This window comes from Herpailurus yagouaroundi, unplaced genomic scaffold (assembly GCF_014898765.1).
Source record: "Herpailurus yagouaroundi ecotype Mexico unplaced genomic scaffold, PumYag 163, whole genome shotgun sequence".
NCBI classification, from domain to species: domain Eukaryota; kingdom Metazoa; phylum Chordata; class Mammalia; order Carnivora; family Felidae; genus Herpailurus; species Herpailurus yagouaroundi.
The window spans coordinates 55,723,640-55,735,972 of NW_024412404.1; the positions used below are offsets into that span (position 1 = coordinate 55,723,640).

General features: G+C 38.7%; 1 protein-coding gene and 2 non-coding genes across 3 annotated transcripts in view; all 3 read right to left on the reverse strand.

Annotated features, from left to right (window-relative positions):
- The window catches only part of EIF3A (eukaryotic translation initiation factor 3 subunit A), a 35,465-nt gene that overhangs the window by 9,553 nt on the left and 13,579 nt on the right, over window positions 1-12,333 (reverse strand). The window contains exons 8-17 of the mRNA XM_040486594.1: window positions 8,958-9,062; window positions 8,482-8,580; window positions 7,226-7,342; window positions 6,231-6,416; window positions 5,370-5,717; window positions 4,836-4,940; window positions 4,634-4,747; window positions 3,247-3,369; window positions 2,578-2,731; window positions 1,843-2,027 (exon numbers count right to left, since the gene is read on the reverse strand). Of these exons, the coding sequence (XP_040342528.1) occupies window positions 1,843-2,027; window positions 2,578-2,731; window positions 3,247-3,369; window positions 4,634-4,747; window positions 4,836-4,940; window positions 5,370-5,717; window positions 6,231-6,416; window positions 7,226-7,342; window positions 8,482-8,580; window positions 8,958-9,062 (1,536 nt within the window). The remainder of the gene's footprint in view (window positions 1-1,842; window positions 2,028-2,577; window positions 2,732-3,246; window positions 3,370-4,633; window positions 4,748-4,835; window positions 4,941-5,369; window positions 5,718-6,230; window positions 6,417-7,225; window positions 7,343-8,481; window positions 8,581-8,957; window positions 9,063-12,333) is intronic.
- On the reverse strand, window positions 7,676-7,805 carry LOC121037591 (small nucleolar RNA SNORA19). The gene has a single exon (XR_005793864.1). It is a non-coding gene; the product is annotated as a small nucleolar RNA SNORA19 (small nucleolar RNA).
- LOC121037592 (small nucleolar RNA SNORA19) lies at window positions 8,715-8,848 on the reverse strand. Its single transcript, XR_005793865.1, has one exon. It is a non-coding gene; the product is annotated as a small nucleolar RNA SNORA19 (small nucleolar RNA).

A 12,333-nucleotide genomic window follows, 5' to 3' on the forward strand; every position in this document is an offset into this window, starting at 1 on the left:
ACAGCCTGGAAAAAAAAAATTGAAAAGATATACAAAACAAGACCAAAAAAAATGTTATCTGCAAAAGAGAAAAAGTGGTAAGTGTAAACATATCTGAAACTAAATCATGTTTACCAATCTTGTTGGAAAACTGTTAAGAAAGTCCTAAATAGATTAACATGTTTTAGTGAGCTGGATGTAAAAATATTCAACTTACTGCAATAGAACAAATAAAAGTAAAGGTATGCTCAGAATTTTTTTGTTCTGAGAAGACAGAGTTCCCAAAATTTACAGACTGTGAAGTTTAGATAAATTTAAAAAAACGGTGATAATCACTAAGAGACTAGAGACAACAAAAATGTACTGAGAAAAGTTCTTAAATTTGGCTTGAAGGAAGCAGTGGCAGGAACATGGAAGCAAATAAAAAAATATAATAATTACTATGTTAAATGTAAATAAATCAAAGACTCTAACTGAAAGGGAGGGTAGGGAGGGGGAGGCACAAAACAGAAACAAAAGACTGAAAATGGACAGATTTGCGAAAACTAAAAAAAAAGCAACTCGGGAATCCATCATCACAGCCAAGTAAGTCACCTCCCTTTCTTCAGAAGATGAAGCTCCCATAAGTTAACAGAATGTAGCAAATTAAAATAAGTAACAACATTTCTGATTCCATATACACATACAACTTTGTGCCCAATAGAAAAAGAATATGCGTAACACATCATGTTTTAGAACACAAAATTAGGAATCGTATAGGCCACATTCACTAGTAACAAGGAAGTAAAAATAAAAATTAGCAACAGGAGTAACAAAACCGAAAATCTATCCATATACATTTTAAACGGAAATCAAAGAACAGCAGGTCATCCAAGAAAACTGACACAAGGTATGGAACGGAGGAAGGAATGGAGACAGGCAGCAGGCAAGAAATCCTCCAGCTCCTCAAGTCTGAACGTAGAAACAAAGCTGTATCTTGTTTAAGAGGGAGCACTGGCACATCCAAGGGGAAACAAAGAGAATACAGACAGATGTCAAAGAACCATAAGGCATAAAACGAGCTCAGAAACGGTTAGAGTATAGATGACTAAGAAGAAAATGGTGACAGACAAAGCTACTGGAAAAAGCAGGAAACAAGGCCTTGACTGCTAAGGCAGGTTTTACCTTTGGTTCTAAGTAATGAGTACCAATCAAAGCAAAGTTTGAAACCCAAGAGCAGGTAAAATGATCAAATATACATCATGAAAAAAATGGCCACGATGTAGAGGAAGGTCTGAAGCTGGGGAGAGACTATAATCAGAGGGAACAGTAAGGAGACCAGTAAAATAATACAGACAAAGGAAGATTCTAAATTAAGCCAGGAACGTAGAACAGAAAGGAGACGGGGTAGATTCAAAACTCTTAAGATTAAATGGGTAACGGTGCCACCAATCAGGAGCAGGGATTAGAGACACAAACTAGAGGGGGAATAAAAGTTAGTTTTGGACGTGAGCGCATATTAAAAATATTTAGGGCGGCATTTGAATCACTCGGAAATATTGTTAAAATGCAGATTCTGGGGCGCTTGGGTCGCTCAGTCAGTTGAGCGTCTAACTCTTGGTGCTGGCTCAGGACATGACCTCACAGTTCATGGGTTCAAACCACACATCAGGCTCTGTGCTGTCAGCACAGAGCCCACTTGGGATTTTCTCTCTTTCTCTCTGCTCCTTCCCTGACCGCTTGCTCTCTCAAAATAAACAAACATTAAAAAAATAAATAAAACATGAAGCTCAGACACTGATATGTGCACTGAGGCATGTGGACCATGCAAGACAACCGGGTGATAAGCACGGCACATAAAAACAGAGTAACTTCTACACTCACCTTTCTAGAAAGTGGATCGTCACCAAGTCTTCTCTCTTCCTCTCTACGTCGTTCCCTTTCTTCAATTTCCAGCTCTCTTTGGCGTTTTTTCCTTTCCACTTCTTCTAATTTCTTGACCCGCTCCTGATATTCTCGTAGCTCTTCCTCACGTTTTGCCCGTTCAGCACGCTCTCTCTCTTCACGCTCTAGATACCGGGTTAGGTTATTAAGTGTTACAAGTCTTTGCCCTAGAACTAGGTCTACTTTGCTGGTATTCAGCAGGTAGTGTAAGGTAGAAGGAAAATCTTTTTAAAAAATTGTATTTTACAATGAGCTAAGGGGCAGAAGATATTCAAGAAAACAAGTGTGATGCCACTCGACACTTTTGTAACGACAAGATACTCGAATGCCTCCCCAACTCCTGAGCATCTTGGGATTCCAGAGAAAGGACCATCTGACAGACTCCATGTAGTATGTGCTCCTTAATACATGTCAGTGCTACATAAACTTGAGTGATAAAAATTAAAAATTACAGAATGGTATTAATTAAAAAAAAAAAGATGTGGCAATAAGCTAGAAGAGGACAGAACATCCTCACCTAAAACAAACTTCAGACAACTAAAAGTTAGCTTAAGTTAGCTGCAATTAAGAAGCCACTGATCCTGGTTCCTCATTCCTGTATTTTCTAAGTAAGATTACTGTAAGGCGGACTATCAACCTTGCCTCTCACACCCTCCAACCTTGGTCTAGCGATACCTTTCAGCATCTGTTCTTCTGCCCTCCTCTGCTCCTCCTCTTCTTTTTCTCTATGGTAGGTTATTCTGCGTTCTTCTTTACGCTGCCTTTTGCGCTCTTCCAACCGATTATGCCTTTCTTCTGCTAATCTCTCCTCAAATTGTTTAAGTTTTTCCTATTAATAGAATGGACAATAAAAATCCAATCTTTTGAAGCCCTACAAACCAGCTAAATTTGAAGTTTACAAAAGCACCGCAAGTTTCTTGAGACCCTATGTACACACATTTCCCAATGACCGGTTTTTGTGACGTGTTGTGGCCAGTTATTTTTTCCTACACCCAGTGGGTTTGTTTTTATTCAAACCAAATCAAATAATTAAATTAGAATTTAAGAGCAGGACACTTTGGTCTATTATTTCCTTTCTAAATCCAACAGTAAACAAAACTTACATCCAAAGCAAATATAATGCAGTCCACTTGCACCTTCAGAAAATTTGTTTATAGTGATGGCTGACTGCTTAATAACCTACAAAATATTTTCAAGAACGTTTCTATTAAAATGTTATTTAAATGATTATTACAAAACGTTGGCTCAGGACACAACGTACCACTGCATTAAAGAACCTTAAGGCAAAACAAAAAAGCTCATTTATTCAGGGAATAAATGTTTCCCTGAAACCAGTAACTTCACCTCATAAACAGACTGTCGTGCGGCCTTGAGTCGCATTACAAATAAATCTCTGTCTTCAAGCATTCGTGACATTCGATTCTTATGTTCGAGAGCCTTTTCACGTTCTAGTTGCATGGTAGTAATCTGCAAATACATAACATGAAGTTAAATTTCAAAGCATTCACTTTCTGATTAGTAATTTACTCTCAATTCCTGACAGATATTCTCAAAGAATGACAAGCAGATCTTCTGCCCCTCCTATCTTGGTATAAAAATGGAAGGGTTACTATATCCATGCCCATGTGTCCCTAGGAGGAAATCAGGGACAGGAGACGGGTAAGTCCTGAGGCATCTGTAAGAAATTCTTATTTAGGCCCATGGTACTGAAAATTTGTATAAAGGAAAAACTACAATGTGTACAATAAAACAAAAAGTAAACACCTCATGGTAATAAGCACTACGATCTAATTATGAAAGATATTTTCTCCCTTAAAGAAAACTGTGGAGGTTCAGGCAGAGTGCACTAATGATTCAAGAAGACTTTTCTCTCTGTACTCCAAAGGGAAATGGAAGGCTTCAGGGCAGAGACTACAACAAATCATCTCAAATATTTTATCTGGTCTGCATTCTGTTTTCTCTGATTTTACACATTATCACAAAAATTCGAACTTCTGAAAGAATGGGAAGAACTGGCAAACGAAGCACAGGATGGCAACACTCCAGTGGAACCAAGAGGCTGCATTCTCCACACTGCAAGTCCCCACAGGTTTGTTGTCTGTATTTACTTTTTTTTTAAAACTAGAACAGGGCCACTAGTTTTTAATCACAATTTAATCACCAGCATTTGAAAGCCTTGCTCTTGTACCATTAGATAAATACGGAAGGGACAGTCTAGTCCCAAAAGGCCATGTACTGTATGATTCCATTTATATAAAATATCTAAACAATAAGCAAATCTAGAGACAGACAGGGCACTGGTGGTTGCATAAGGCCAAAGTGGTGTGGAGAAAATGAGGAGGGACTGCTAACAGGTGTGGAGTTTCTTTTGGGGTAAAGTTTAATGGCTGTGCAATTCTGTAAATGTACTAAAACCCATCAATTACACAGTTTTAAACACAGTTTAAAATTACACAGTTTAATTGTGTGGCATGTGAGTTATATCCTCATAAAGCTCTTTTTTAAGTGAACTTTTCACCTGTCTTTTGCGTTACTACAAGTTTCATTTTTTAACCTCTGTTGTAAAAACATCTATCTGCCCACCAGTCTGTCTGTATTCAGCCATTAAAGTGCCACCATTCCTCGCAAAAGAGCACAGAATGATCAGTTCTGAAACCGTGGCCCCATTACTGGCAGAGGATTTAATTATAGCTTACAGTCTAAAAGTGTTACAGTCCAATGTAAATCTTACTCTTTCTTCTTCTTGCTGTTCCCACAGGTCCATGTCTTTAATCCTCTGTTCTTCATATGCGCTCTTTATCAAAGGGATTTCCTCCAAGCGTTTAGCTCGTTCAAAATAATCAATCTGAATGACATGAAAACAAAAGTATTTAAGAAAGAAATTTCTGTTAACCTGACATGTTGTAAGTTTACCAACCAGTCCTTTCATTCACCTTCTTTTCTTGATTCTTCAGGCGTTCCTGAAGTTCCTTCTTTTCTTTCTCCAGTTGTTCAACCTGTTTAGCCATGATAAAATCCGGATCCAATTCTTCCAGATCCTGTAAAGTATTACAAACGCACAGTCACTAATAAGAATATAGAAGAAAGGCGTATGGAGCAATGTTTTCTAAAATCAAAACCTAAGTTACTTTTTATACAATGAGTAAGTGTTACCAGCGGGTAAAGTTAGGCAACGTAAGAATGTTTTACAATAGCCATATTTCCACTTCTGTGTAGGGAAAAACAACATAATCTTAACATCTACTTCTCATTCCGCACACCTGCACGTACCCAACTCTGTTTTAACAATGGCTAAAAACTGCACAGAGCCATTTAAAACAAATGCTTACTTCACAGGTTATAGTTAATGAATCAGCTGTACCCAAACGAATGAAAATAACCAGATTACTCAAAGTAAATCACTAATTGGTAAAGAACCGTGCTTCTGAAATGTGATCAAAGACCGTAACAAGTAGTGAGCTACATACTTCAATATCAATGTCTTTGAACGCTTTGGCACCCAGTTCCGTTTTCTTGATCTGCTCCAAACGCTCACGGACAGTTTTCTTTTTGATTTGTTCATGTTCCTGTAAGATGCGCTCCTTCTCTCTCTCCTTTGCCTCCTGTCGCAACCTCTCTTCTTCAGCTTTCCTTACTTTCTGAAGTTCAGCTTCCCTCTGCTCCAATTCTTCCTTCTCACGCTGAATATTGAGACTCTCAAGGCGCTCTTTCCTTTCCTCAATTGTCTGACGGCGAGCCAGGATACGCTGATGCTCTTTTCGGGAGTTTTTAAGGTATGCAGTAACAGCCAACTGATGCTGTTCTTCTTTCTCTTGCTTCAAAAATAAATGGATTAAAAAAATTATCACATGACACACCAGGGTATTAGGCATCCAAAAAATTACTAAATAATCCTGACCTATTACCCTTACGTAGATCTGCATTTAATAACAAGAGATGATGTTATTCAAGCTACTAGCTCCCAGCACCAAATACTATGACCTATACAAAATCTTTAATAGCAACGACATATCTGAAGAACCTTTATTTGCTAGGTCCATTGTTCTCTGCACCAAATCTACTTTATAGCATGTAAGCCAAGGAGAAAGGCTAACAAAACTAACAAGGAAAGAAGTTAAGCAGGAAGGAAAAATCCCACAGAGGGGGTGAAGAGGGGATATCCTCTTATATGTGATAGGTACAATACCAAAACTAAGAAATACAACTGAATAGGAAATATATAATAAAGTCTTTTTCTCAGACATCATCCCAAACAAACCTTTTTGTGCAAGACATAGCGTAAGGGCCCCTGAAAGATTCTGTAGTTCATTTCTCCCCAAGATGCATACCAAAATATGAGCTGGCTTAATGACTTCAAGTGCCTTTGCAAGTACTGAAGACATCGCTGTCAACTGATTTCTGATCTGTTCTGAAGGCATGCTTTGCAAATGAGGACCAATTGGAGCATCTTCTCGAGTAGCGTAATTCAAATCAGATCCAAAACTAAGGGTCCGAGAAGTGTGGTCAATACGAACCTTTGAAAATTAAACGACCTCATCAATAGTTACATCTATATACAAATATACGAAATCATTCTACAGACGGGTCCCTTATATTTTCTTAAATGTCTATTTTTGAGTGAGAGGAAAAGAGAGAGCGTGTGTGCACACGAGACAGAGCACAGGGGAGGGGCAGAGAGAGAGGGAGACACAGAACCCAAAGCAGGCTCCAGGATCCGAGCCGTCAGCACAGAGCCCAACGCAGGGCTTGAACTCGTGAACTACAACAGCATGACCTGAGCCAAGTCAGTCGCCCTATTGACTGAGGCGCCCAGGCGCCCCACAAATAAGTAACTTTTGATAAAAAATTTCAAATGAATATGAGAAAACATTAAGAATGTTAAACCCTCCCCCGTTCATGCTCTGTCTCTGTCTGTCCCATAAATAAATAAAAACGTTGAAAAAAAAAAAATTTAAAAATGGGGCGCCTGGGTGGCGCAGTCGGTTAAGCGTCCGACTTCAGCCAGGTCACGATCTCGCGGTCCGTGAGTTCGAGCCCCGCGTCGGGCTCTGGGCTGATGGCTCGGAGCCTGGAGCCTGTTTCCGATTCTGTGTCTCCCTCTCTCTCTGCCCCTCCCCCGTTCATGCTCTGTCTCTGTCTGTCCCATAAATAAATAAAAACGTTGGAAAAAAAAAAAAATTTAAGAATGTTAAATACAAAAGCTAGAAAACCCATTCAGTACAACTTTAAAATGGTGCCACTGAACCAAAACTGCGAGAAACAAAGGATAGGTGTTTTTTAGTCCTTAAAGGCCTTCTACCTCGGTGTCCCTTCCAGCACATACCTGCAGATCACAGTGCCTGGCAGCATCTACTATAGCCCGTTCCAGTTGGAAAGCATCAACAAAAGGAACCAGAGAAGTCAAACGAGAAAACTCAATGCTCTGATAAATCTGTGCCACCTGCATAAAGAACACAAGGTTAGCAGTAATAGCTATAATTTATTCAGCATTTTTATGTGCAGTCTTACACAACTATGAGTAGAACCTATGTCCATTTCCCAGAGAAGAGAAGTTGAAGCTCAAAGTTAACTGTGAACACTACACTGCTAGAGTTGGAATCACAATTCAAAGCTATCAACCCCAAAAGCTATGCTCTGAACCATCACATTATACCATTCCTCAAAAGCATAATCCTTTCAAATCCTAGTTTCATCAAACAAAAAGCCCTGAATGGCCATATATTTGTAGAGATCTGCTACTTACCTAATTCATCTGAACACTTTTAATAAAATTATTTGTCTGAAGGAGACTGGCAGCATTACTATTTAGTTATACTGCTAATTAGCCTTCAACTATTTGTATAGCACATAAGAAATAACACTGCTCACATATACAAAAGAAAGCAGGTCAATGAAATGTGCGTAAATACTGAAGTGAAAATATAGTAAAAGCCCCCTCCCAATGAAACAAATGGAAGACAAAACAGGAACATTTAAGCCATGTTATAAACCCTAATATTCAAACTTACATAAGTCAGCCTAAAGTATGTTAAAAGACTAACAATAAATAGTGTTAGTAAGAGAAAAGGCTTCCCCACTCACCACAGGTAGGAGGGTTCACTAACTGAATCTCTTGAAGAGCTATTAAAGCTTTAAATGTGTAAACTCTGTGACTAATTCCACTTCTGATATTACACAAAGTCACAGAAGTACGTAAAGACACATGTATGGAAATGTTCACTGCTACAACATTTTCTAATAGCAGAAAACCCCCTAGAAATACGGATTTCCATCGGTAGAGTCTGAATAAGTCACAGTACCCTTTAGACAATTTAAAACCATGTAGGTGTTGAATTAGATTTACACTACTAATGAGGAGAAATGTATGTAGATAGTGTTCAACGATAAAGGAGAAAAACTACAAATTATACGTAAAATATTGTTTTTCAAATCAAATAAATTAAGACTAATTTTGGCAAGGATAGAATTTGGTGAGGAGTTCAAATCCTAGGCCATTCCTCAATTTTTTAGTGTTGTGATAAAAACAATCAAGGGGAGAAATTCCAGTTCTAAATAAAACATTTATTTAAAAATGTTTACCTGCTGCAGAAGACGAAGTATGGTGTTGTTTTGCAGCTGTGGGACATACTGCTGCAACTCTGGTTCCTTTTCAGGTTGTTCCCTAACCCAATTTAGAACCTGTAAAGTCCATTACATTGAAAACAGATCACACTTTCTAATAACAGTAAAACATTTATGAAGTTTTTCATTTTTTTTTAACATACAGAAACATCACAGTGCAGGGAAATACAAATGTACAAAACTATGTTGATGCTTGTCTGAAGGTGACTGACAGCAATGACTAAATTAGCCATGCTGCTAATTTACCTCCAAAGGCTTATTTATTTAGCACATCAGAAATATCTTTTCCCTTAACATAAAGAAAAAAAGACAATGAAATGTGCACTGAATTTAAACACAAAGGACAATACTTCTCTCTCCTCAGTATAAATACAACCTGAAAAAAGGCCAGCTAGCAAAGGTCATATAACCAAAACTAGAACACTAAGCCTTACCTTTGTAACTCTCTCGCAGAGTTTTAGCGGGTTAAATTCTACTTCCAGCCAATTGTAAAGGTCTTTCACTTCGGGAACAACATACTGCAATACATTGAATCTGACCTACAATGAACAAAAGGTTTAACTGCTGAAGGAAATTTTCCAACTAAATTCCCAACTGAATTGAATACAAAGAAGAAAAATACAGGATTGGAGATCTAGAAAGTGTCTGAAAGACCAGCCTCAATCCTCTTTAAATTTACCAGAGGACTCTAAAAGAAAACTACACTTGGGTCTCTTACCCCAAATTATGTATCTATCTACAGTGAAAAGTCTCCCAAGAGCTTAATAAGGATATAAAAACTCTAAACCAACAAAATATTTACAAAGACAACTAGTGTGGCCAACCTAATTACCAGCAATAAGTAAAATCCCACAGTTCACAAATTACTGTAGCACACAAAAATTACCATGCCAACACTATTCATAAAAGCCCCTATTAGAAAAAACTCAGGACAAACAGGGATAGGTTCTTATACAGAAATGATCGAAGAAAAAAAAGCTACACACATGTGAATAAATCTCACAAGAATTTAACATACCGCATTTATGTGAACCTCAAATCTCATATAAAGTACACAGGCAAATTTATGTGTGGTGTCGCATATCAGGATCAGGGCAAGTGGCTATTTTGGGGGGCACGGGGAGTGAGGACTATAAACCACCTCATGAGAATGTACCCAATTACATTTATGATTTACATTTTTATATGTGACTAAAACTCAACTAAGGGTGCCACCTGAATAACTTTTCTTAAAAAGGGAGACAAAAAATGGCCAAACTTTATAAACCTCAAAACTGCCCATAATTAAATCATACCTTACCTAAACTATAAACTAGAATATATAATGCACACGGACCTTTACCCTTTACATGTGGGGAACTGCAAACCCAAAGACAGCAGACTACCTGCAGAGACACAGCAAGACTTGCAAGCACAGGATTGCAGGATTGTGTGTGTAGCCACAAGACTGGTCACAAGACTGAGGCAAATGACAGCAGATCCTATCCCCACACATGAGCACTCTAGTCTACCTCCTATCCAAAATGGGTGCACGACTGATTTCCACATTTCTGGAATACCTCCCTCACAAGTGCCTTTATTGAAATTAAGTGTGGTGTGGTATAAGCATTCAAATAAAATTCTCCCTGCTGTAATTGTATTCCTATCAAATTATTCTAGATTCTCCATTTAGCACCCTTTTCCCCAAAGAGGAGATATGCTACAATAGGCTACTGTAATCTGTTAAAATATTTCTAAGATTTATAATTGGCTTTCTGATCTAAGAACGAGTTGCTTATGAACTCTGGTTAATCTGAATATGTTCCTGAGATAAGAGAATCATTCTCGGGGTGCCTGGCTCAGTCGGTAAAGCATCTGACTTCAGCTCAGGCCACAATCTCGCGATTCGTGGGTTCGAGGCCCACGTCCGGCTCTGTTATGACAACTCAAGGGCCTGAAGCCCGCTTCATATTCTGTGGCTCCTTCTCTCTCTGCCCCTCCCCCGCTCGTGCTCTGCCTCTCTCTCAAAAATAAATAAACATTAAAAAATAAATTTAGAAAAATCATTCTCTTGGTGTTTACAAATTCAGTTATAGGAGCTCAAAGCTCAGGTCTCAATCTTGAATGTATGGTGAACTCATAGAGACTTATATAAATGCCCACTGACAGCCAGCTAATCTGCTGACCTGATACCAACCTGTACCGTTCTCATAAACTTTTATACCTGTCTATGGGCACAATAAGGACCCAAGTCTGGATGTCCTGGCTGCTGGCCGAAAGCTCTCCAACAATGATAAACAAACCAGTGTAAGACACCAACTTTAACATCAAGGTGTGTGTTAGGTATGTAGATAAAAGTTCAAGAGATATGGACTCTCTTTCCGGTTTAAACACTTGTTCGGTATTTTAAAATAAAAAAAAAAATTTTTTACACTACTTGCTAGTAAGATCTCTTCCCAAAGAAAATGCTATCATTTTATTCACTTAATTCTAAGTCAGTCCCACAAAAACTCATCAAAACACAAAGCTGACCTGTGGCCAGTGGCAACAAAATAAAACATGGAGGCATACAGAAACAGAGAAGTGCTGTTTTGCAGATTAAGTTCTTGTTAAAAGCTTACAACAGGCACCAGGGTGGCTTAGTCAGTTACGCATCTGACTCCTAGCTCAGGTCACAATCTCCGGTTTGCGAAATCGAGCCCCACGTCGGGCTCCACAATGCTGTGGGACTCTCTCTCTCCCCACCCCTCCCCCTGCTTGCACACACAGTTCTCACTCTCTCTCTCAAGCAAACAAATAAAAATAAAAACTGACAACAAAGGGAATCTGCCTTCCTACTGTTACAGAAAAGTGTTCCAAGGGAAAAGTGTTGCTACATAGAAAACTGATTAGTTCTTACTTAACAGGTTCTGCCAGAAAAGCAAAGCCTCTTCTCTAGCAACTGTCCCTCTTATTTCTCTTGTTCCAAAGTAATTTACTGGGCTATTATATTACAGTAACTACTAAGTCTGACTATTGTGAGTCAGACTCTCTAAAACCTAAAGTTGTAAATCTTAATTGCCTGGCATGTAATATACACGTGCAAGGGGCGCCTGGGTGGCTCAGTCAGTTAAGCAGCAGACTCTTGGTTTGGGCTCAGGTCCCAGTCTTGTGATTCGTGAGATTGAGCCCCGAAATTGGGATTCTCTCTCTCCCTCTCTGCCCCTCCCCCGTGGAGCACATTCTCTCTCTCAAAATAAATAAACATTAAGAAAATAATACACACTCACATGCTAATTTCCAGTGAATGCAAAAGTCCATCAACATAAACATTGTAAAGATACACCAACCTTAGGCTCCATATTCTGAAATTGATTGGTGTAGGTACTGGGTACAACCTAGAAATCTACATTTTTTTTAAGTTTTATTTAAGTAATCTCTAACGTGCTGCTCGAACTTACAGCCCCAAGGTCAAGAGTCACATGCTCTTCTCAGAAGACTGAGTCAGCCAGGCACCCCTAGAAATCTGCATTTTATTTATTTATTTATTTATTTTTATTTATTTTTTTTAGAAATCTGCATTTTAAAAAGTACTTCATGGGGTGCCTTCGTGACTCAGTCAATTAAGCTTCCAACTCTTGAGTTTCACCACAGGTCATGATCTCATGGTCATGGGATCGAGGCTTGCATTGAGCTCTGCACAGCCTACTTGGGATTCTTTCTCTCTCTACCCCTCCCCAGCTCATGGTCTTGTGACTGTGCTCTCTCTCTCTCAAAATAAACAAACATTAAAAGAGAAAGAAAAATTGGAAATATTCCCATTGTCCAGAATCAGGCCTAATCAACTTCACA